Below are 26,662 nucleotides of genomic sequence, written 5' to 3'. Positions count from 1 at the left end.
TGTCTTTATGTATTGCACTGTATTGCTGCCACAAAACAAATTTCACGACATATGTCAGTGATAATAAACCTGATTCTGATTCTATAAACATACATACATTATATACACACACACACACACACTGTATATAAAAAAAGCAACAATTGTCTCACAACCTTACTGAAGGAAATGAGTAATCTTTTCCAGATAGGAATAACAATAGTACTCAGATAAAGTCAAATTTGGTCAGGTTAGGTTAGATGGTAGCATTCTCATCCAAGTCAGGTTGAGGTCAAGTTTCAAACCCTACCGCATGACTAAAGCATATTATGCAAGGCACCTACACAATATTGAAGGATTGCTGCATTGGCGGATGCCCTCTTTAGAGCAAGATATAAAGCAGAATACATCTGCTCTGGTGGTTTATGTGGACATTAAAAAAAATTCCATTGCACCATTTAAAGGGATGGGTGTTTCCCTGCATCCCTATAAATTACTTTCTCAACCAAAACCACCAAATACAAATTAACTGATTATAATTTAATTTGTGGTTTGTATGTTACCTTGCTGAGTGGTAACAATTTCTGCCTAAATCATAGTACAAACATCTTCAACAGTGATATGCCCCTACATACAAGCAGGTTCTCCCTTTTCTTTGCATCAGCTATCATTAAAATGTTATTCTTTGTAGATGGGCCATAAAAGTGGGGGGGAAAAAAAACTCACCTGCAAATGAGGACACCTAGTCCATCCATCACCTCTGGCCTCTGTGTCATCACTCCCCCTCTCCACTTTATACTGGCTATCTCCCCTCAGTCCTGATGCAAGGTTTCAACCTGAAACATCAATAGTTCCTTCCCCCCTAACCCCCACCACCACGTGCTGTTTGACCCACTGAGTTCCTCCAGCAGATTGCTTGTTGCTTCACTTCCAAATGCTTTTGATTGTCCTGCATAAGCAAAACTACACAAATACTGGAATGACTAGCTGTAAGTAATTATTAAGTAGCTGGTATTTGACAGACCATGTCAAATAAACTTTTGGCTTCAAGAGAATGTAGCAGGCAAGTCCACTTCTTTTTAAATAAAATGCCCAAATTGATTAAAAAATCTTAAGGGCATGATTCAATTAAGTTGTGTTTATCTGTGGTACTTTAAAGGCCCTGGATATTTCCCCTGGATTTTGTTTTAAAGCATGCAGCCTGAATACTTGTATACTTACTATACATTATTGTAGAAACAGGTTGTATGCTTTAAGTTCAAGCCTCTTCCACCCCCAGCTTCCTCCCTTGCTTTCTTCCCATCTCCTCCCCCAGGTCTCCCAACTTCTAGGCTTGTGCCTCTTCATCCAAGACTCATCAGGAGAAAATCTCTTATTTTCCAGGCTCCACATTAGCTGGGGCCCCTTCACTCTAGGTACCAACTAGCTAGTGTGCCCAACATCAGATGAGGCCCCACTGCACCACAAACTGGCTGTTGGGCAGGCCCAACATTTGGCAAGGCACAAGAGCCCCAGGGCAGATTCACGCCTGACATCAGGAAGAGACGGGGCTAAAGTAAGACAATGTGATAGCTGAGTATGAGAATAGAGCGGGAAGTATTAGTGGGCACAGGTTTGCAATCAAAGTAGCTTGCTTACGTATTTACAAAGAAACCCATCCTCCTTCTGATCTGCAGTCACATCCTTGCTCCACAGAAGTAATCCTGACAGAGGGTCTTCCAAGTTTGGTGCACATAAAAAGAGTATTTGTTAAATTGTAAAAGACAGGGTAGCACTGACATTCAAGGAGACCTCGGTCAGTTTGGAAGCAAACCACTGATGGCCAACTTGCAGGTACAGCAAGTGATTCAAGGGCAAATATATGTTTGCCTTTATGAGAGAATTTAAATATAGCAGTACAGAAACCTTATTACAGTTGTATAGGGCCTTACTGGGACTTGGTGAGACTGCATCTGGAATACTGTGAACAGTTTTGATCTGCTTCCCATGAAATAATGTACTCCTCAAAGAGGAAGTGCAGCAAAGATTCACAGTATTGGCTCCAGGAACGTCAGTTTTGCTGTACAAGAGATTGTGTAGACTGGAATTGACACACAACATTTTTGTTTTGAAGAGGGCTTAAAAGGCTCGACACAGGTAATGTTTCCCACAGTGAGGAATCCTGGACCAGCAGCATAGCTTCAGAATAAGGGGCAGGCCATTTAGGAATGATGAGGAATTTCTTCACCTCAAAGGGTGGTAAACGTTTGGAAATTCATACCTCAGAAGACTGAAGACTCAATAGTTGTGTTCATTTAAAATACAGACTGATAGATTTCAGGATATTAAAGGGAATCAAGAAATGGGAATAATGCTCGAAAATGGTGCCAAGGTAGCGATCAACTATGACAATGAATGGCAGAACAGGTTCGAAGAGCTGGATAAACCATTCGTTATGATGTTCATCACAAACTGCAAGATGTCAGTAGAAGCTCTCTACATAACATTCAGGATGGCCTAGTAATTAGCAGCCATGACATCACAATCTCTGTCCTTGCTCAATGGGAAAATTGGCATCCCATATCAAAATCAAAGGGTAAAATCAATTAGATAATGAGAAATCCCCAAGATACATTTTCTTATAATTTAACAAAAACTCCTCTTTTCCTCATGTGCACCAAACTTGGAAGCTTGTCAGGATTACTTCCTTGTACAGGTGTGGTCAGAGAGGGAGGGATGCAAGGGTTGAAGGTAGGGTATCTGTTAGAGGCTGGGAGATCAAAGTTATTGGGGCTAGTAGAAATTAAAGGAACACTGTAGGTGTAAGAGATTAAGGAGAGGGCGAGAGAGGCATGTTGGAAACAAGGAGAGAAGCAGAAGGTAAGGGCACCTGGGTGAGAGAAAAACCAACAATTACATCTGTTGTGTAATCAGAAGTCTACTTGCATAGGTACCTTTTTAAATTCTATATATTTTTTTAAAGTATATCTATTTATTGTACAGGCAGTCTTTAGTTACACATCATTCTTTAAAATTACATCAGTTAATAGTAAGAAATGTGCTAACTTAGTTGTTAATGTGACCCTCACATTGACGATTTTTTGTCTAAGTGGCTCCCTGATTGAAACATAGTGAAGAGACTCTTAGACACATGAATGATAGAGAAATAGGGGGCTATGTGGGAGGGAAGGGTTAGATAGATCTTAGAGCAGGATAAAATGTCGGCACAACATTGTGGGCCAAAGGGCCTGTACCGTACTGTAGTGTTCCATGTTCTATCACTGGTCTAATATATTAAAAGTGGATTTGGAGCAAGTCAAAAGACAACCAGCAGAAGGCATTCAAAAAAGACAGTGTTCATTGCCAAAGTGTTCCTGCAATAATGAAATGGCATTGGCAGACAGAATTAAGAAAAATCCCAAAGTATTTTATAAGTATATTAGGATGGGGGTTAACTAGAGACAGTAGGACCCAATGGGAACCAAAGTGAAACTGGAGGATGTATACAGGGTCATACAATAATACTTCTCATGTATTCACTACGGAGAAGGATGCTGTAATTGGAGATTTCAAGCAGAGCAATGGTGGAATTCTAGAACAAGGTACCATCAAAAAAAAATTAGTGCCTTAACAGATTTATGGGTGGACAAATCCTCAGAGCATGATAAGATACAAACCAGCCGACCTGCTATGGGAGGCAAGGGAAGCAATTGCTGGGGCTCTGACAGAAATATTCAAATCTTTGCCAGCTATAATAGAGTTGGCAGGTGACTAGAGGACAATGAATGTGGTACTTATTCAAGGACAAAAAAAATAAACTAGATAATTACAGGTTGGCAAGTCAATCATCAGTGGTACAGAAATTACTGGAAAGAATTCTGAGGACAGGATTAATCTGCACTTGGAAAGGCAGGGATAATTAGCATGGTTTTAAAAGGGAGGTCTCTTCTGATTAATTTGATTGAATTTTGAAGTGACAAGATAAGTCTGTTGAATAAGGTACTGTATTCAGTAAGGCTTTTTACAATGTCCCACAAGGAAGACTGGTTCAAAAATGGAAGAATCTACAGAATCCAGGGCAATGTAGCAAAATTGGTCCAAAACTGGCAAGGTGATAGGAAGCAGAGTTGTTTTTGTGATTGGAAGCCTGTAGCCAACCAGTGGCATATTGCACAGATCAGCGTTGGGATCATTGCTTGTTGTAGACATTAACAATCTGCATGTGAATGCTGGAGGTACGATTAGAGTCAGAGTCAAATCATCCCAACTCATCCATACCAACTAAGGTGCCTTTCTGAGCTCGTCCTATTTGTCTGCTTTTGGCAACATCCCTCTGAACCCTTCCTATCCATGAAAGCGTAGCGGTTAGCGTAACGCCATTACAGCGCCAGCGACCCAGGTTCAATTCTGGCCACTGTCTGTAAGGGGTTTGTACGTTCTCCCCGTTTCTGCATGGGTTTCCTCCAGGTGATCCGGTTTCCTCCCATATTCCAAAGACGTATGGGTTAGGAAGTCGTGGCATGCTATGTTGGCGCCAGAAGTGTGGCGACATTTGCGGGCTGCCCCCAGAACACTCTACGCAAAAAGATGCATTTCACTGTGTGTTTCGATGTACATGTGACTAATAAAGATATCTTAACCTGTCAAAATGTCTTCTAAAAACATTGTAATTGTACACACCTCTACCACTTCCTCTGGCAGCTCATTCCATATGCCCACTGCATGGAAAAACTTGCTTCTCAGGTCCCCTTTAAATCTTTCCCCTCTCACTTTAAACCTATGTCCTCTAGTTTTAGACTCCCACCCTGGGAAAAAGACTGTGACCATTCACCTTATGATTTTATAATCCTCTAATAAGATCAACACTCAGCCTCATACGCCCCAGGGAAAACAGTCCCAGCTACCCAGTCTTTCCTCATAACTCGCCCTCCAGTTCTGGCAACATCCACGTGAATCTTCTGCACTCTCTCTAGCTTAATCACATCCTTCCTGTAATCCGGTTACCAGAACTGCACACAATATTTTAGGTGCAGTCTTATCAATGTCCTATACAGCTGGAATGTGACATCCCAACTCATGAATTCAATGCCCCATTCAATGAAAGCAAGTATGCCATATGCCTTCACCACTTTGTCTATCAGTGTCTCCACTTTCAGGGAATTATGATCTCATACCCTAGGTTTCTGTTTTACAACACTCCCCAGGGCTCTGACATTTACTGTGCAAGTCCTACCCTGATTTAACTTCCCAAATGCATTACATTGTGCAGGTCTGAGTTAGATTCCATCTGTCATTCCTTTGCCCATCTTCCCAGTTGATTTAGATCCTGCTGTAACCTTAGACAATCTTCTTAACTGTCCACATCAATGTTAGTGTCATCCGCAAACTTACTTATCGTGCCATGTATATTATCATCCAAATTGTTAATATACAAGAGAAACAACAAGAGGATCCAACACCAATCCCTGTAGCACACCACCGGTCAGAGGCCTCCAACTCTCCGCTATCACCCTTTGTCTCCTTCCACCAAGCTAATTTTGTATCCAGTTGGCTACCTCACCCTGGATCCCTTGTGTTCTCACCTTCTGGACAGCCTACCACCTGGGACCTCATCAAAAGCATTGCTGAAGTACACATAGACAACATCTATTGCCCTGCCCTCATCAATCTACTTGGTCACCTCTTTAAAAACGTCAGTCAAATTTGAGACACAGAATTTCCCATGCACAAAGCCACGCTGACTCTCCCTAATCAGTCCTTGCCTTTCCAAATGCAAATAGATCTTGTCTCTCAGAGTCCCCTCCAGTAATCTACCCATCACTGATGTCACACTCACCAGCCTGTAGTTCCTCAGCTTGTCCTTGCAGCCCTTTTAAATAAAAGGCATAACATTAGCCACCTTCTAGTCTTCCGGTACCTCACTCAGGGGTAAAGATGACACCAAAATCCCTACCAGGAGGGCCCTTCAAGATTAGGAAGTTTGCAGATGACACAAACGACTGATAGTGCTGTTGATAGCGAGTCTTCACTACAGAATACACTGATCATTCGGCAAGATAGACATAGAAACAGCCAATAGAATTTAATCTTAAAAAAAAAACGAGTTGTTACAATATTGGAGGACTAATAAGGCTAGGATATACACAGAACAGATCTCAATGTACATGTCCAAAGATCCCCAAAGACATCAACACAGATAGATATGGTGGTATACAGGACACTCGCCTTCATTAGCCAGGGCATAGAATACAAGAGCAGGCAGGTTTTTCTAAAACTGTATAAAACAACAATTAGACCACAGCTGGAGTACTGTGGACAGTTTTGGTTTCCACACTAGAGAAAAGATGTGATTGCACTGGAAAGAATGCAGAGTCGATTCACCTGGGATGTATTTTAGCCATGGCAAAAGATTGGATTTGTTTTTTGGAGTGGAAAAGTTCAAGGGGTAACACGATTAAGGTATACAAAATTATGAGGGGCATAGATAGGGTAGAAAGTGAGAAACTTTTCCTCTTTGAAGAGGTGTCGGTGTCTATGACCATAGGACAAAGGTCTAAGGGGCAGTAGATTTTGAGGAAAAGTGAGGAAGAATTTATTCCACCACCCCCCCCCCAGCCAGAGGATGGCTGAAATCTAGAACTCGCTGTCCAAGCAAGGAACTTGCAGAACAATTAACAATTAATAATTAATAGTACTTGAAACATTATGGTATACAGATGGCAAGTGGAACAGTTTTCTGAAACTTCAGGCCATTAAAGGAGTAAAGGAGGAAAGGAGCACAAGGAGACAAGTTTCAAATGGGCAATCAGAAGCAATATCCTGTACATATAGCACATTCAAAAGGAGGAATGAGATGATTCAGATAATGACAAATCAGCAAGCATGATCGCAAATTGATGGAAATACCTATAACCAGCAAAAGCGGCATAAAAAGAATAAACATACTGCAAGAGCAGCAGCAAAATTCACACAGAGGGCAACATGACAGCAATGAAAATATTTGATAGAGTATTACCGACTAAGAAAAAAATTGCCATGAATAGTGCTAATAGCAACCTAATAGGTTTAATAGCAAGCTAATAGCGGGCTGCTTAATAGCAACCTAATAGGTTTGCATACCAAAAAAAGAACAGAGCAAGAATGAGGAAACGATAGATAATAGAGAACACTTAAACCTGAGAGCATGAAAGAAACCTGAAGTGTCTCAACCTGAAAACAAAATGAAGAACTACTCATCAAAACATGATCATTAGCAGCTCCGCTTTAATAAGTCAGGAGCCAGGTATGAAATTCATTTAAAAAAGAAATGAGATGAAGTCAGTAAAAAAAAGCACAGAAATTAAATTCTCAAATTTAAAAGTGTATGAATTCTAATGCAAAAGGACCATTTGTAGTCCCATATCCAAGACACTGAAGCTGTGTTCAAGCTAAAGAAAGGCACTGTTCAACTTCAAGAAGCTTGAGTAATGCTAGCCTGCTTGTAAATACAGACAAAAACCTATTCATCGTGAAGTTGGGCTATAACAGACTAGGCTACTGTGGTTGTTTTGAAACAAAGCTGCACATCTAAAAATTGTCCAGTTACAGACTGCTTCAGAGAAAGTGGAACCAACAAACAAGAAGTCAGACAATGAGATCACACCCAATTATAGAGGCAAAGGAAGTCTGGGAGGGAGGGGGACGATGAGAAAAAAAAAATTCCATTTGCTCCTTTTCTCATATTTTGTAGAACATTTTTGCTTTATAAATTCATAAAATTCTAAATAAATAATACAATGTATTCATATGTCACAATTCTCAGTACCAGTCACATAAATTTAATTAGATCACTGTTCCTTTACATTTTCCTTGGACAAACAGCATGTTTTTTTTTTAAAAAACAGGTTCCAGCCCCTCAATGTGCAATGAAAAGGTGCGAGGGAGGGGTGCTAAAACTGTAGCCTTTCCCCACCAAGCCTTTGCAGCAGCTACATCAGGCTTCAGTGCACTCCTCAGGGTACCATCCTGGACCACAAAATGCATCAGTTCTAAACATATGGTCATGGTGAGCCCCTTTAACTGGAATATCAAGTTTTAGGCAGACATGATTGTCACCTCAGTGAATTTTCTGGCAGCAGGTGATGTGGAGGAGGAGAACACAGAAGGTATGGATTACTTGAAATTATTTAACATTGAATTTTCCAATAAAAGGTAACCCACACCCTGTATTCTCCTACCCCAACTGGTCACCCATTTATCAAGTTTTCTTTTCCCTTTATTCACCTCTCCCATCACCCCACCCCCCCCTCCCCCCCACCAGGTTGTATCTGTCCATCACCCCCTCCTGTCTGGTTCCACCTATCACCTTCTAGCCTCTATCCCACCCTCTACCTCACATACTGCAATATATACTGGCCATTTTTCCTGATGCAGGGTCTTGACCCGAAATGTTGATTTATACCTTTTGCCTCCACAGATGCAGCTTGACAGTTCTTCCAGCATTCTGGTTGTTGTTGTTGTTTCAGATTCCAACATCTGCAGTCTCTTTTGTTTTTAATCACTGCTCTTATGTCTGCTTTCTTCCTAATGGATTTGGCAAAGTGCATGATACAACATACAAACAAGATGGGAAAAGAGAATAAACTTAACTAACTCAGGATATGATTGGGAAGCCTTCTGTTTCCCATCAATTAGGACTGTTTGTTCCCATCATATCCTACTGCAGGTTCTCTCTCTAGTCCCCATCCATTATGTACATGAGAGATATTCAGTTAAGGTTTTCTTTCTGGTTCAAGCCAATGAAGCCAAGTGTCCAACCACTGTCTCGAACACAAGAGATCATAACTCTGAGTAGCTCAAGGCTGTCAAAAATCTTACTGTTGGTACAGCACCACTCTGCTCTAGGTAAGTCATCACATCTAGATGACCTAGGACAGCATCTTGTGATCCACATCAAGCAATAGTAATATAGAAGGCATCTTTCTCCCTGATGCCCATTATTGTGGATTCTTACACACTACTATCCAGAGTATAACATTGTTACAAAGACCCTCAAGAAACATTCTACAACATGTTTGACATTTGCAGCTGCTTCTTTATTTTAGTGAAACCACTACTACGATACTCATATAATGTAAATTCAAGTCATTGAACCTCAGGAACTATCCTATCCTAGGAAATCATACTGAAAAAGTGCAAAAAAAAAACAATTTAACCTTTTTTCCTATTTAGCATTGCACATTTCGAAGAATTTTATTTTTCGAAGTTTTAAAGGACTTCTCATGGGAAATGTGGCATTAGTCAAAAGGTAGAGAGCTCAGTAAACCACTTCCTTGTTTTCTTGGACTTGCACATATGCAAATAAGTTAGAGCATTTCTGCACTGCATCTTTTGTCACACAAGGACAAGGAATGCAACATGCCCCAACTTTAAAAGATCATTTTTTGATATTTGAGAACTAGACATCCTTACATCCAAAGTATTTAATTATTTTATTACTGTGGAGGATGGAGCAACAAATCCAAGTCCAAATCAGTCCCTCAATGAATTCCTACTAAAATCTGCTTCTGTGATTTTATATGCTTACACATCAAAGATAAAGCAATTGCATGCAGAAATCTTGAAGCATTTGGCCCAAAGAAAGTAGTTTCTACAGAGAGTCAAAGCAGGGAAATTGACAAATGTTTTTTTAAAAATATAGAGCACGCAAAATTTTCAAACGGGTGATGATGGTGAGTGACCGAGCAGTGAGAAATATCATTGACTATCAAGGGTATATGGTTAGTCTTTGTTTTGGCAATGGTCATTGACTGGCACTTTTGTGGCACAAATGTTACTTGCCACTTATCAGGTCTAACTTGCTACTTATCAGATCTGACTGGAAGCCGGCATGTCCTGCTTCACTTGCTGAGGAGTTGCAAATAGGATTGGAACATGGTGTAAACATCAAACATCATTTAGGAAAGCTGAATACAGACGACTTCTGCATGACGGTGGGGTTGCATTCCTAGAAAACCATCTGTATCACGGTTTTCTATAATGCAAACCCCCTTTTCCCCATTAAATCTCATGTTATAAGCAGAAATGCATTCCTATAGGATGTTTCTCTCTCATATTCCTCTTTTACTGGTGATGACAAAGTGACCCACCACCATTATTTAGCAGCTGAGGCTAACATTAGACTCAAGGGATATACAAGGCTCATGTGAAAGAACAGCGATACTGTGGGGCAATAAGATTTGGATATGATGTCGCCATGTTAAGTGGGCAGCAATCACAGCCGAGTATTCCATTACCAAGCCCTCTCCAGTCGGAGGATGTCCAAATCTTATTGTCCCACAGTACTGAGTGACTAAGAATGAAAATTGAGAAAATTTGTTGTTTCTTTCGCATGTTGTATTCTATTCTGCATCTTGGATTTTTGGGTAATGCTTTGTAAATTCCGTAGGGGTGAATTTCTGTAAGCCAAACAGCCTTAACAGGGGGGTATAATCAAACCTAGTCAATATGATTTTATGAAATTACATTCAACAAACTTGCTCAAATTCTTTAAAGATGTGACAGGGAGAGTTGATAGAGGGGAATCTATAGATATAGTTTATGTACATTTCGAAAAAGCATTTGATAAGGTGCAGAGTAGGAGGCTGGTGTATAAATTAATAGATTAAGGTATTGGAAAAAGTGCATTAGCATGAATTGAAAATAGAGAGTTGCAATAAATGGGTCCTTTCAGGTTGAAGTTGAGTACCCCACAGATGGATTCTTGGCCCTCAATTGTTTACTTTTTACATTAATCACCTGAGGAGAGAAGAAAAGGCAAGGCTTCCAAGTTTGCTGACAATACAAAAATAGGTAGAAAGGCATGCTGTGATGAGAACAATGTGCTTTTGCAACTGGAAATAGATAAATTGAGTGCTTGTGCAAATATAGTTTAATGTAGGAAAGTGAGAGGTTATGCACTTCAGTAAGAGAAATCAAAAGGCAGATTATTATCTAAATAGTGAAAGACTGCAAATGGAGTGAAATTCAGTGGGACCCAAGGATTTCAGTGTATGAATCACAAAAAGTTAACAAGCATGTTGGCCTTCATTGTAAAAGGGTTGGAGTTTGAGAATAGAGGTTTTATTACAGTTGTACAGGGTGTTGACAAGGCCACACCTGAAATATTGTGCTGTTTTGGTCCCCTTATCTTAAAAACAGGATAAAGTAGCACTGAAGGCAGTCCAAAGGAGATGCATCAGGGTAATTCCTGGGGCAAGAGGTTGTCTCAAGAGAGGCTAGATAGTTTGGGTCTGCACTCCTTTGAGATTAGAAGCTTATTCAAACATACAAGATCTAAATAGGCTTTACAGGGTAGACGTCGAGATGTATTTATTAGTGGGAAAGTCACAACCAGGAAGAAATAACTACAAAATAAGTGGCTGGTCATTTAAAACAGAAGTGCATTGAAATTTCTTCTCAGAAGGTAATGAATCTCTGGAATTATCCAGAGGGTGGTGGAGGTCAGATCATTAGATATATTTAAGGTGAAAATAGATACATTGTTGAAACATCAAGGAATTGAGGTCTTTGGGGAACTGGCACAAAAGAGGAGCAGTGTGAAGGCCAGCATAGATCAGCCATAATCATATCGAATGGGAGGACGTGCTCCTGCTCCTATTTTCTTGTGTTCCTATGCTCGTGTTCATACGTGCCTAATTTCACTTTGATTCTTTATGCCTTTGATCTACACCAGAAAGTAATTTAGCAGTAGACAGTAACCTACCAGTGCCTTTGAGACATGGAAGGAAACCAGAGTACGCAGAGTTAATGCATGCAGTAAGAGGAGACAACTGCCAAGATCAGGATTAAGTCCTGGTCATTGGACTTGAGGCAACAGCACTAACTGCTGAACCACTGGTTGCTTGTTTGCTTAGTTCTGTCTAGGAAATGCTGTTTTTATTATTTTGCATGTAGTCCTATGCTGTAGCTTCTCTAGATTCACACCTCAATTTGAAGTACAATTGATACCGCTTGCAGCATGCCCTTCTGCACTCCTTTTTGAACCAATGTTAATCACCTGGCTTGATATTAATGACAGAGTGAGCAATATGCTGAGCATGAAGGTACAGATTGAGGTGATGTCCATTTCTGCTGCTGCTGATGGTCCAGGGGTCCTCATCAACACTCAGTTTTGCACTGCCAGATCTATGGAGTCTACCCCATTTAGCACAATTGTCATGCCACACAATATAATGGAGGGTGCCCTTGGAGTGAAGAAAGGATTTGTTTCTATAAGAACTGTGTAGTAATCAGTACTATCAGTGCTGTCACAGGCAGATGGGCAAGGACAAGCTCCAGAAGATTTATTCTTTGTAGCAATTCACTTAAACCTCAGCTGCAAATCCAATCTGGCAGCTACTTCCTTCAGGACTCCATTAAATCAGTCAGTGCTGGTTAACCAAGCCACTCTTGGTGATGGATAATGATAGCACCCCTCCAGACTACATTGCTCCTTTGATACTTTTAATGCTTTTTCTAAGGATTGTTCAAATGAAGGACCACTGATTCATTGGTTAAGAAAGGATGGTAGGTGGTTTTCAGGAGGTTTTCTTGTCCTTATTTGATCTGGTGTAATGATGATGTCAGGGATTAATGTTGAGGACTCTAAAGGCTGCTCCCTCCCACTTGTATGCCACTATGCCTGGTGGGTCTATCCTGCCAGAGGATAGGACATACCCAAGGATTGTAACAGAGAAGACTGGTATATTATCTGTGAGGTGTATGATTTTGAGAGGGCAGCTACATTAGGTTGTTGCTCAACTTGTCAGTGCAGCGCTTCTCCCTATTGAGACACTAGTCCCCAGATATTTATGTGAAGGTCTTTGCAAGGTTGACCAAGATGGGAATGACTTAGCTGCATCCAAATTCAGAACACAGGTCAATGCCAGGTGCTCCAATTTAAGTCTGTTTAAATGTAGCAATTATGGCACAATGAGTTTGGTCGGCCATTTCAGAATACAGTTAAGTGTTAACCATGTGGAGTGGGTCTGGAGAATGATAAAAACAATGTTGAGCTTTATTATCCACATATTGGTTCCAATTTTAACATTTATCTGGCAGAAAGTGGTTGAAGGGACAATTAGCACATGACCAGCCATTTATCCCTTTATCTTCTGTCCTCTTCTCCGCCCTCCTGATCTACCAGCCTGTTACCCTGTCTCTTTCCCTTCCTCCACCCTCTCCATCTGCCCATCACCAACACACTCCTCCTACTGGTTCCCCTCCCCCACTTCCACCTACCCTCCCCAACTCCTCCCTTTATTCCAGCTTCCGCTGATCAGTTTCCATCTTCAGCCCTTTGTCACTTCCACCCATCACTTCCCAGCCATTAGCCCACTCTCCCCTCCCCCATCTGCCGATCACATCCCCCCCCCCACCTTGATCTGCCCATCACCTGCCAGCTCTTGCCCCACCCCTTCCCTCCACCCTTTTATACTGGCCATCTCCTCCACCTATCTTTCAGTCTAGATAAGGGTCTCAATCCAAAACATCGACTGTCCATTTCCCTCCATAGATGCTGCCTGACCTGCTGAGTTCCTCTAACTTTGTGTGTGTTGCTCCAGATTCCAGCATCTGCAGTCTCTTGTGTCTTCTTATCTTAACATGATCTTTTGAGCAGGCAAGTAGAAGTCCCAACAGTCCTACTTTAAACATAGAGTCCAATGATATCATCAGAACTTAATGTGTAATTTTAGGAGTACGTCTAATGAGAGCTGTCAGATGCAAGCAGCCAGATATGGGCAGCAGAGGCCCATGATCGCCAGTTTTAGTTCATGTTTCCCATGGTCAAGGAAGTTCCTCTAAATCTAAAGAGCACCTTTGGTTAGTCATCTACACACCCTTCCATTGTTAAGAGTTGAGATCAATGCCTTGGTTTTATCAATGAAACAGGAAGGCAAATCAGTTAGCAATCATTGCTTTCATACACCTATGCAGGTTCAGAATGCGTAGGCAATATAATGGAAATTGTAAAACCATTATCCCCTATGTGGAAAACAAACCATTCTGATCAATTGGTCTGAATGAATCGCTCATTTCCTTTAGTTTTAGATTAGACAGCTCACTGAGTACGATTCAATTCGGAGCTCAAAATTATGAATTAAAACCTTACCCATGCAAATGACTAAATGCAACTGTTTGTACTCCTGCTTTAAGAGTTAAGACTAATATCCATTTTTTAATTCACTGAATTTACCAAATACAGAGCCATTTTTAAAGGCTACAACCTGAAATGATCCCGTTGAATGATTACAGTTACATAAACCAGTTCAATTAAAGTTATGGTTTGTATTCATGTTAACTATTCAAGCAATTCAATCAGAATCCACTGCAAAATAGAAAGTGGTAATGGAACATACAGTACAGTAGAATAAAATGACAATGTTAATCAAGTATTTTTAAAAAATCCAGTTGCAAATTCTTTGCCTGCAGAAGGTCAAGCAATCAGCAGTCAAACTATCACATATGCTGTAATTGCTTCTAGCCTCAAAAGCCACACATTTTGACAACATTCAGATCGTATAGCATTTCCTCTCAGCAGGTACTTTTAAGATACAGCATGCTTAAAATAATTTAGCCTGAAATTACACACTCTCTTCATTAGCAATTGTATTTGAATCTATATATGGACAAAATTCTTGAGGAATAATTTGATAACTTGTATATAAGTAAATAGATAACTGGATTTTTATCAACAGAGAACATAAGAAATCCGAGTAGACTATTAGGTACTTCAGGCCTATTTCACTACCAATGAACAGGATCATAGCTGATCTTCTACCTCAACACCATTTTCCTCCCATATCTTGGTTCCTCAATTACCCAAGAATTTAAGATCAATGACTGATCCTCCACAACCCTCTGGGACAGAGAGAAATTCAAAGATCCACCCCCCTGAGTGAAGAAGTTTCTACACATTCCAGTCCCGAATGGCCTATCCCTTTGAGACCAACACCAAGTTCTCGACTTCTCAGCCAGAGAAAAAATCTTCCCAAACCATGCAAGAATGTTGAAGCATATGGAGGTCACCTTTTATTATACTTGAAAGAATGGAGGTATTTAATCTCTCCTCATATGACAGAACTGCCATCATAGGAACTGGTCTATTGAATCTTCAGTTCACACCCATTTCAAAAATATCCTTTTTGAAAAGGGGGACAACAACTGCACACAATACTTTGAGTAGTCTCACCAAGGCCCTATATAATAACAAGACATTTTTACTCTTGTATTCAAATCCCCTTGCATTAAACTCCAACAATCATTTGCCTTCCTAACTGATGTCTACATCATTACATTAACTTTCAGTCATTTGATGCCTAGGGGTCTTTATGAACATCAACACCTCCCAATTTCTCACTATTTAAAATACTTCGCTTTTTCTATCAGATAACCTTACATAGTTTCTACTTAGTTCTACATTGTTGTCCACTCACTCTGCTTGCCCATATCCTCCTTCCCTCCACACACTACTCACATTCCCACTTAGTTTCACATCATTAAACTTGGAAATGTTATATTTTTATCCTGTCAGCCAAATCGCTGATAATAGGTTGTAAATAGTGAGAGTCCAAGCAGAGATTCCAAGGTACTCACTAATCACAGCCTGCCCATTTGAGAACAACAAATTTATTCCTACTCCTTGTTTTCTACCAATCTGTTAACCAACTCTGCCCATGCTAGTATATTAACCCCAGTTCCACTTTCTCCAATTTTGTTAAGCAATCTCCTGTGTGGGACCTTAAAGAAAGCCTTCTGAAAATCCAATCACACTATGTAGCTTGGTTCTTTACAATATGCATCGTTAAAGAACTTCAAAGGATTAGTCAACCATGATTATCCGTTTGCAAATACATATCAACTTTATTGAATCATTATCGATATTTTCTAACATTACGATGATCACCTCCCTCATTATAGATTCCAGCATTTACCCATCTACCAATTTCAGGTTAATAGTTTGGTAGTTCCTAGCTTTCATCCAAACTCCAGGAGTCATTCTAGAATACTTCAAGGTTCAACAATAGCTTCTTCCCCACTGCCATCAGGTTCTTAAACTGACCTTAAAAAACTAATTTTTTCTTCTAAATTTCTTTTTCTCTCTCAACTTGCACTAATGTTATGTTTATATTGTCCAAGTTATGGATAATTTACGTTAATTTATGTTAACTTATGTTTGTAATGTACTGTGCTGCTACTGAATAAGCTAAGTTTCATGGCATTTATACCCTGTGTATGTATGCCTATGACAATAAACTTGAGCTTGAACTAGAATCTATAGAATTTTGGAAAGATGATAGCCAGATTTCACCAAGTCAAATGCCACCTCTTCCAAGGTTCTGAAATGCAGCTTGTCTGATCTGTGGGATTTATCAATTTTCAAGTTCATTAATCTCGCTTGTAGTTTTTGTTTGAGTACTAATTTTTTTACTTCCTCATATACACCAGACCCTTAGTTCCCCTGTATTTTTGTATCAAAGTACTTGTTTAATTCCAGTGCCATTTCTTTTCCTTTAATTAAAAATTCTCCCATCTCTAAATGCATGGGACCCATGTTTGCCCTCGTAGGTCTTTCCCTTTTTACATACCTACAGAAGGTTTTGCAGCCTGTTTGTCTTTCTTGCTAGATAACTCGTACTCTACTTTTGCTTTACTGAATTCTAAAATGCCCACAATCCTTGGGTTTACTGCTTTTTCTGGTATTATTTTCAAACCTTTTTCTTGTATTTAATACTATCTTTAACTCTCTTGTAATCTATGGCAGGGCTACTTTTCCGGTTGGGTCTCTGTGGCTTAAAAGAATGTGTATTTGATGAAAATCATGCATTATTTCTATAAAAGCTAGCAATTGCCTATACACTGTCATATCCTTTAAATGATTTCTCCCCCCAATCTCTCCTAGCCAAACTTGCCCTCGTACCTCCATAGCTTCATTTGTTCAGATTGAAATGCAGTTTTAAACACGAATTAAAAATACATTTCACTATGAAGTCACAATCTTATAACATTTACTATTATGGACATTTGACAAAGTTCTTGCCAATCAATTCCTGAAGATAAAATGTTAATGGACAGATATTTGATCAATAACTTATCAATTGTCTACATCGCTTATGCAGTTTGTCAACAGTTTATATATAGATGCCTAAATAAAGTAAATCAGCTGAATTGAGGTTTTGAAGAGACCCAAGGACAAGAGCTTTCTAGTATAAAACTGCAACATTCATTTTCAAGTGGGTACAAGTATAAATTTCAATAAACATTAAAATGAATTTTTGCTTTGCCACAACATACTGAAAACATGAATGCTTTATATTTGTAAATATAATTTTTGTAGTTTCTTGCAATGTAGCAATGATTAAAAAAAATCAACAGAACCTCTTTACTAAGTTTCAGACAAGCCATTTATGATTTTGCAGTTGGGAGAGCCTACATCATTTTCATCAAAATAACATTGAACTGGTCAGGAAAGAAATATTTATCCCTTTAAATCTCTTAATATGGAGCATTTTTTTGGAGAATCAAACTAACAAAATGTTAATAATCCAAAATGATTGAAGACAATGCATCTTTCTTGGAGCACTTCTACACTCTACCAGGAAAATAAATCTCAAGAACTGCAAAGGTTAATATTTAAGGACATGCCATCTGACCAGTATTTTCATAACCAAATTCTTGAACTAAATAAACTTTCTTTTACAGCCTTACTAATGATATACATTGACATACAGATCATGGAGAAGTTTGCATTTTAACAACTAAAGTTCCTATTTTGCTTATTCTTCCAGATTTTTAAAGTTTTAGTTTCATTTGCAAAAGTGACACTGCAGTTTGAGTGAGAAATTTGAAGAAGTTGTTAGCAATGTCCAACTACTCACTGCAATTCTAGGATCACTTTTCACTACATACATGAATGATTTGGATTTTTAGTCAAAGGAATCTCAAAATTTGCAAGTATATTAATAATAGATATAGCTAATTCTTTAGAAGACCAAAAGGAGAGTGAAAACGGCTATGAGTAAAATGAGAAATGTGGGGGGAAAAAAAACACCACCTAACAACTTCGATATTATCTCTGATTTGTCTCACTATTTGCCTAGCATCCAATTACAGATGTATTTTGAAATACCAGATACACCTGGCCGAGTACTAAAGATCTGTGCGGACCAATTGTCTGAAGTACTCACAAACATATTCAACTTCTTACTTCTTCACTCTGAGGTTCCCACCTGCTTCAAAAAGGCATCTATTGCACTGGTGCCCAAGAAGATCATGGTGACCTGCCTCAATGACTACCGTCCAGTAGTGCTTCCCTCAAACATAATGAAGTGCTTCAAGCAGTTGGTTATGGCCTGAATCAACTCTTGCCTTAGAGATGACCAGGATCCACTTCAGTTTGCCTACTCCCACAACAGGTGAATAGCCGATTCAATTTCTCTGGCTCTTCACTCTGCTCTGGACCATCTGGACGACAGGAACTCATACATCTGGCTACTGTTCATCGACTACAGCTCCACATTCATCCCATCCAAACTCATCATCAAGCTTCAAGTCCTGGGTCTCTGTACCTCCCTCTGCAACTGGATACTCAGCTTCCTCATCAGACAACCTCTGAGGATTGGTAACATCTCCTCCTCGATGACCATCAACACAGGTGTACCTCAAGGCTGCGTGCTTAGCCCCCTGCTCTACTTTTTATACACACATGACTTTGCAGCTAAGCACAGCTCCAATGCCAGACACAAATTTGCTGAGGACACCACGGTTGTTGGACGAATTACAAGTGGTGATGAGTCAGCGTACAGGAGCGAGATAGGACACCTGGTTGACTGGTGCCGCAACAACATCCTCTTGCTCAATGTCAGTAAAAAGCTAACTGTTGACTTCAGGAAGGGGAAGGAGGGTGAACATGCACCAGTCTACATTGGGGGAATTAGCAGTGGAGAGAGTCAGCAGCTTTAAATTCCTGAACGTTAACATATTGGATGACCTGTCCTGGGCCCTGCGTATAGATGCAAATCACAAGGAAAGCGTACCAGCTTCTTTACTTTCTTAGGAGGTTAAGGAGGTTTGGCTTGTCACCAAACACTAAAACTTCTACAGATGTACTGTTGCAAGTATCCTGACTGGTTGCATCATGGTCTGGTAGGACAATTCAAATGCACAGGAATGAAAGAAACTGCAGAGAATAGTGGAGTCTGCCCAATATATCACAGGCACATCCCTCCCCACCATTGGTAGTATCTACAGGAGGCCTGCCTCAAGGCCACAACATCCAAAGATCCCCACCATCCAGGCCATGCCATTTTCTCGCAGCTACCATCAGGCAGGAGGTACAGAAGCCTGAAGTCCCACCCCACCAGGTTCAAGAACAGCTACTTCCCTTCAACCATTTGGTTCTTGAACCAACCAGCACAACCTTAATCATTAGAGTTTAGCAACACTATAACCACTTTGCACCAAAATGTTTCTTTTTGTTCCAATTGTGTTCTTCCTTGTAAAAATTGTGTTTAATTCATGTTTTTCTCGTAAATGCTGCTGAAATGATGCTATGTGCCTGGGACGCTGCTGCAAGTACTTTTTCATTGCACCTGTGCAGACACGTACTTGTGCATATGACAATAAACTCGACTTTGGCTTTGATATACCATAGCAACTACATTTCCATCATCAATCCTCTGTACTACTTCATTAAAATCTATCCAGTTAGTTAAATACAATTTGCCTTTAACAAATCTATAATGGCTTTCCCTATTCAATTCACACTTGTGCAAGGGATCACCATTTCTAAAACTTTCCACAAACCAATGTTAAACAGATTGGCATGTAGAAATTCCAGCAATTCTCCAATCCCCAGGTATTGTTCCAACTCTATAGATGCTTGTAAGATTCTGGCCAGTATGTCTGCAATTCCTGTTCTTGCTTCCCACAGCAATCTAGGTTGCATCTTATCTGGATCAGGTGATAAAAACAAAGTACAGCTGGCCTTCTCATACCTCAATATTTCGCCCACCCAGTACCTTAACCAGATCTTCACTTGGTCAAACCCCTGGACTTCTTCATGCTCAATATTTATATAAATCTGCTCATTGAGAATTACCTCAGTCAATTCTTAGAAAAAGTACACTTTGCAACATACTTTTAAAAGTTTTCTTAAAAAAAAGAACCACATTAGTAAAATGATTCAACAGCAATGTACTAATTAATAAAATTCTATACCAAGAGTACACAAGGATAAAACATTATGTATGAGATGTGCTAAATTTATTACCTGGTTCCAACTTGATAATTTTAACTGCAGCCAGCTCTCCAGTCTGCAGATTCCTTGCCTGTAAATGAAAACCAGAAGATGATTTTTTTTTAAAAAGTAAAAAGCCAAGTAACACTTCATAATTCTGAAACACAAAGCTGACATTAAGACAGATATGCGCCATGAAATGCTAAAACTGATTTCTATTGTACAATTTATTATAACTTTAGATGGCCAATCTATAAAGAAACAAAAACAGCTGCAAACTTAAAAGCAGCACACAAGCAGTTTATAAAATGTATATCTGAGAAATTTGGCCTTTGAGGAAATAAGGGTATTCATGAAAGAAATGCAATGGATGTTGTGCACATGCAATTTCAAATTGAAATTCACTGCAAGATTAGCAGATGCACAGTGTTCAAGATCATGTGGCAACATCCAAATGTGTCTTCCAGATTAAATGTGAGCAAATAGTAAAGATGAAAGACATTGACCAAAATATTAACTCAGTTTCTCTCTCCACAGATGAGGCCTAATCGAAGTAATTCCATCATGTTCTGCTTTTATTTCAGATTTCCAGCATCTGTAGTACTTTGCTTTTGTAACCATCGTTTCCCAAGGCATCAGTATTGGAACCATGGTTTGTGTTGGTTTGAAACTGGGCAAAGTATTAGCAGTTTTCCACATGACCTATTATGGTCACTTCGACTCTCTCCAATGAATGCAAAAGATCCCATGCTACAATTATGAAGGGCAAGAGAGTTATCCTCCCCTGTGATGTGGCTATTATCTATTCCTCAATTAAAATTATTAGAATCAGATTATTTAGTTATTGTCACACTGCTTTGTGCAACTGGCTAAAACAAACAGAGACAACCTGAAACATTGAAAGCAACTATACAATACAAATCTTTTCTCTAATTGCAAAATGGCGAATGATCAAGCAATCTTGAAATATTACTACTTAACTTTTGTACAGTTGGGTTCCTTTCAGCAGACTTCAGAATGCAAAACTATTATCTCTTCATAGATTCAACCATGAACACAATGTTCACAAAAATCACCCTTTTCTGTCCTGAGACGAGGGCAAAGCTTCAGAGAATTTTAATTTCAAGGTAACATACACTGCTGCAAACAATTCTACACAAGATTTATTATTGATTTGAACTGCAATTTAATTGCATAAGTTAGAACATCACTTGGAAAGCAGTTTTCAATTAATTATATACGTTTCTTGTTATTCTCCATAGCAGCATATTTGGAAGAAAATATTTCCAATGCCTCACTCTCCAAAGTCCTGTTACTTTAGCCTGTACTGAAAACCAGATGAGTATAATGAAACTTCCTTAGCTTGGACCACTGAACAAATGCAAATGCACAGAAACCCATTTAATTCTGTACATGCCACACATCTAACTGGGAACATCTCTCAAAAATTGCAAATAGTCCCAAGCCTTTTTATCTCAACTCAGGCATAAAAAAAACGGAACTCATTCCTGGGACTTCTAATGCAAAGGTCTGCACCTATTATTTTGAACTCCTTCTACTGCCAATACTATTACTGAATATCTATGTGCCAGAATACACGTACGCATAATGTACTCTCCTATCCCCTCCTTTCTTTAATTGTGCAATCAAAGTCCAGAAAATTCAACATCTGCCAACTGTTTATAATTATCTGCTTTGAATTTTATTAAACACCAACCCTCCCCCACTCCTGTTCTCAATAACATTCATTAATCTTCCAAATTTACGGGACTACAATCCAAATTTACATAATGAAAATTGAAATAGTGAAACTTGAAATAGTCAGGAAGTCATCCAGCAGTGGAAAAAACAGTTGACAATTTGGGTTAATACCTTTCATTGGAAATGGTTAAGCCTCAGCATCATTCTGGTGAATCTCATTGAGAACATAACTGGTATAGATAAGGGAGTACCAGGGAATGTTGTGTATTTGGATTATCAGAAGGTCTTTGAGAAGATCCTATAAAAAAAGTTAATTGCATAATTAAAATACACAGGATTAAGGATATTATACTGGCACGGATTGAAAATTTATTGTCAATAAAGGAAACGAGTATGAATAAACATGTCTTTTTCCGGGTGGCAGGCAGTAACTAATGAGATGCTGCAGAGATCAGTGCTTGGACACCAGTTTGTCACAATATATGAATGAATAAATGATTTGAACAAGGGAACTAAGTGTAACACGGGAATGTAAGTTGCAAGGAGAATCCAGAGGCTCCAACGTGATTTAGACAAGCTGTGAGAGTGGGCCAATACATGCAGATGCAGTTTAATGTGGATAGATGCAAGGTTCCAAAAAAAAACAAAGACAGATCTTCTAATGGTGACAGAGTGGGAAAGGGGGAGGAGCAGTGAGACAAGGTCAAGTGTTCAGGTGCAACAAGTAGTTAGAAGACAAATCCTATGTTGTACTGAAACCCTCTTGCAATGAACGACAAGAGCAAGGATATCTTGCTACAGGGGTACAATGGGTTGGCAAGACCCCATCTGGAGTTGTGCAGGAAATTTTGGCCTCTATCTGAAGGAGGATGTTTTTGACATTGGTGGAGAGCAACAAACCAGCTTTCAGTGTGAACCTTTGACCACCTGAGAAAGAGTTGTTTTTTCTTTCCCAGTTTAAACAAAGGGTTTTTGACCTGATATATTAACTCTATTTATCTTTACACAGATGCTGCCTCGCCTGCTGAGTATTTTGTCCATTTTCTGTTTTTATTGCTGTTGATTTTGACTAATGCTTTATTGTTGCCCAAGATAATGAAGTACAGATTAGGAAATGTACTCCAAGTCCAATATACATCAGAAATTCAGCAAAATAATGTCCTGAGAATTATGAAGAAAGATTACTCAAACTAGTGATATATTTCTGAAATTTAAGGTGATTTGATTAATGTTTAAGACCATAAGATCCACCAAAAGGGAGGACAAATAGAAAGAACCTATTTCTACATGGTAGAAAATTTAGGACAAGGGGCATAGTCTAAAAATTAAAATAATGACTTTTAGAAGTGAAGTTAGTAAACAGTTCCATATGCAGAGGCATAAAAATTCAAAACTCTCCACATATCATAATTGATAACAGCTCAAAAGTTAATTTTAAATTGGACTTTGAAAGACTTTTGATAACCAAAGTTAATGGCCTACTTCAGTTCTCAAGTTCCAAAACAATAAAAAAGACAGTTAAAAAGAGTTTTCCCATAGGATCATTAGTGAAAAGACAATTAAAGTTTGAAGCAGATAGGTCTCTGGCACAACTGTACATAAATATCAAACTTATGGTCATCAGTGCAGTTAGAGTCAAACAGCAATGAAACAAGCCCTTTGACCCACCAAATCAGCACTGATCATTCTAGGAGCCAAAGGCAAAATAGGGAAAAATTAATGAATCCTCAGTGGTTTTTTTTGAAATTCTGTGATGGTAAACTTGAACAATATTGACTCCTTTCACAAAGAAGACATGATCAATCAGGATGCATTATAAGTAAATGTTTTCCGAGTTATTGATAAATTGGTCTGATTGGGAGCCTTTCTGGCATAATTGGAGAGTCAGAGGAAGGCCACAAGTTAGCCTGGCACTTAAATGCCACAATGCCCAACATTTTCCTGATAGTGAAACTTGCTAAAATATTTCAGGAATTATCAACATTTCTCCCAAAACATGGAAAGTAACAAAAACATAAATGAGGGGCCTCCAGGATTAACCTTGCCTTATTCATGGCCTATACAAATATGCCCAGTGAAAGCAGGCTTGTTTGCCCAACTGGGAAAGCCAGGCCCGTAGACTTGAACAAAGTTCCGGGAGATTCTTTAGCCCCTTTATAAAGGAATAGACTTTCCAAACACAAAGCCAGTATATTTTGATTAGGTCCACTTCCAAAGTCACCAGTGGACTGATCATAGTATACAAACTGGGATTAATGTCCTACAGAATTTGGGAGCTGTAGGGTTGATGACACAAAATTAGTAATCATTTGGGAAAACAGAAGCCAAAGATACTTTAGAAGCATAAGATAGATACAGTATTAAAGGAAATGCAAAGTATAGTTTACATGGAAATTAAGAAAGTATAGGACTAAAGCAAAAGGTAACACAAAATTGATTTTTTTTATATACATATTCATTCATGGAATGTGGCTACTACTAGCATGGCAAAGATTTATTGCCCATTATCTTGAGACCAATTGGGGATAAATTGCTTTCTTGAACCACTACAGCATATGAAGTGAAAGTAAGAATAACATGACCAAATTTATAGAGATGGATAATTGAAATGTAACTATTAAAAGAAGGAAAATAAAGAATATTTCTTGCAATCTAATGATGTGTTAAATGAAGATTTTACAAGAGTCCATTTTGGGCAAATCCTTATTGTGTGTACAAAAGATTTAGCAAAGGGCGACATAATAATGAAATATGGTTCTCTAATTTACTCATAAAGAGGTTAGCAAAAGTATCGAAATATAAATAGACTAGTACACTGAACAGACAACTAATATAGAATCTGTAGAAAAGTTAATATATTGCTTGTGTGAGTACAAGCAGGAGAAACAAGTACAACTTAAATGGTTAAGATTATGCCAGTCAATTAATACAAATCTGATTCCAACTTGATAAAAATGAATCAAATGTAATTTTTTGCTCTCTAAAACGCAAGCTGAATGGTTGATCCATGCATATAAAACTGCACATCACTTCCAACGCTAAAGTGCTCTCTAGGTGTTCTTGTTATCTTTGTAGGGCGGGTAATCGGAATCAGTTTTTTGAGAATTTTAATCTGCTTCAAAAGAAAAATATCTTTTCCAATCTGTTAAATAACATGCACAAACTCTCATTATTTGCCCCATCACAGATCTTTCGTCTTTCTTTTGAGGGCTTGAGACAGAAGAGGTTCATGTTTAGACAAGTACTATATTCTGCTTCACTCAATCAAAACCAAAAAACAAGGCATTCCTAGAACATCGCTTTCAATCATAAGTTAATAAACTTCCTTCTCAAAAATCCATGAAACATTCATATTTTTGACATTCAAAACTGCAAATTTATAAAATGTATTGCAGCAAGTTAACTTTCAATTTGCAATTTTGATAATATCCAAAACATTCATTCACATAAGCCATGACATAGGGTTCCATGTTACAACAATGCACTTGTTTTTGTTAAGGTTAGTAGAAATTAGCAGTAACACTTTAGTTGCCCTGTGTAACTATTACTAATGTCACGCTTTACAAAAGAAAAATGACTCAAACCAGTTCTACCACCTGGCAGACAGTGATTGGTGGGGTCAAAGTGGTAAAGAGAAAAAGGAGTGCAATAAAAATGAGCTGAAAACTTATTACATGTCTTGCAGTAACAATCTTGATTCCAACAATTTACAGTTTTTATATTTAGAATCATGAATTATTTGCACAATACATTTTACCCAAACTCAGTCAACATCTGTTAGGTTTCAGCAAAGTAAATAAAAGCAGCTGTCAATGCAGAATTTGCACAATTTTGACAAAGGAGATAAGCAAAAGCACTAGTTTGAAAATCACATTGATTATCTTGCAATGTATTTTAGAAAAAAAACATTTCCTTTACCACAGTTAATGGTTTATACAACAGCTTCATTCTCTCACATCAACATATTCTCTGAAAAACACTACAAAAATAGAACCCAAAACCACTAATCTTCTTGTTCCTTTTCACCATATTGCTATCAGCATTAAGTGTAATGCAAAATGAAGAAAGATAATAACTAAAATATAGGTGAAAGTTGAACTGTTTATATTACTGACAGTGCTAGCTTAAAAACTCTATAAATGCGAAATTCCCAATGTGCTTTGCAGGACCCATTTTCAAATGTAATTTGACCAAGACACCGAAGATACTAGGAAAGTTGATCAGAAGCTTCTTTGAACAATATAGTTTCAAAGTTTACCATCTAAGCAAATGAATGCACACCAGTAATGATGGAGCAGAGAAAATTCAGACTTGAAAGAATATGGAAATCTCAGAGCTTCTCAGGAGTACATAGAGATAGGATGTGGCACGTTCATGGAATGATCTGAAAACAAAAATGGAAATTTTGAAAAACTGAGACATTATTAAAGAGAGCAAATGGAGATCAGCAAGCGCAGAAGTAAATGATGAATAGGAATCATCAATTACTCCTGTGCATAGATGGGAATGAAATGTTCAGAAAGCAGACTTTTGGAGGTTGACCAGGAGATTGCCATGTGTTTAAGTAGCAAACGCAAGAAAGAAAGAAAGAGGGCTTCAGCAGTGGATGAGGTGAAACATACTGGAGTGTTAGGGAATCTGAGGAAATCTGAATGAAGGAATAACTTAGTTTTCCTGTTCAGGTAAGTGCATGATTATTGCCCCAAGCAAACAACTACCTAAAATGCCAATTTTCCCTTTGAAGAT

At 38.7% G+C, this 26,662-nt stretch overlaps 1 protein-coding gene across 3 annotated transcripts in view; it reads right to left on the bottom strand.

Moving 5' to 3' along the window:
• Nucleotides 1-26,662, bottom strand: part of map4k5 (mitogen-activated protein kinase kinase kinase kinase 5) — a 126,312-nt gene that overhangs the window by 94,652 nt on the left and 4,998 nt on the right. For all 3 annotated transcript variants that reach the window (XM_052031251.1, XM_052031244.1, XM_052031259.1), the window contains exon 2: nt 20,249-20,306. In XM_052031251.1, coding sequence (XP_051887211.1) covers nt 20,249-20,306 — 58 coding nt within the window. The remainder of the gene's footprint in view (nt 1-20,248; nt 20,307-26,662) is intronic.

The sequence above is a fragment of the Pristis pectinata genome, chromosome 1 (genome assembly GCF_009764475.1).
Source record: "Pristis pectinata isolate sPriPec2 chromosome 1, sPriPec2.1.pri, whole genome shotgun sequence".
Classification (NCBI taxonomy): Eukaryota; Metazoa; Chordata; class Chondrichthyes; order Rhinopristiformes; family Pristidae; genus Pristis; species Pristis pectinata.
This window is presented reverse-complemented; position numbering and strand designations above follow the sequence as displayed.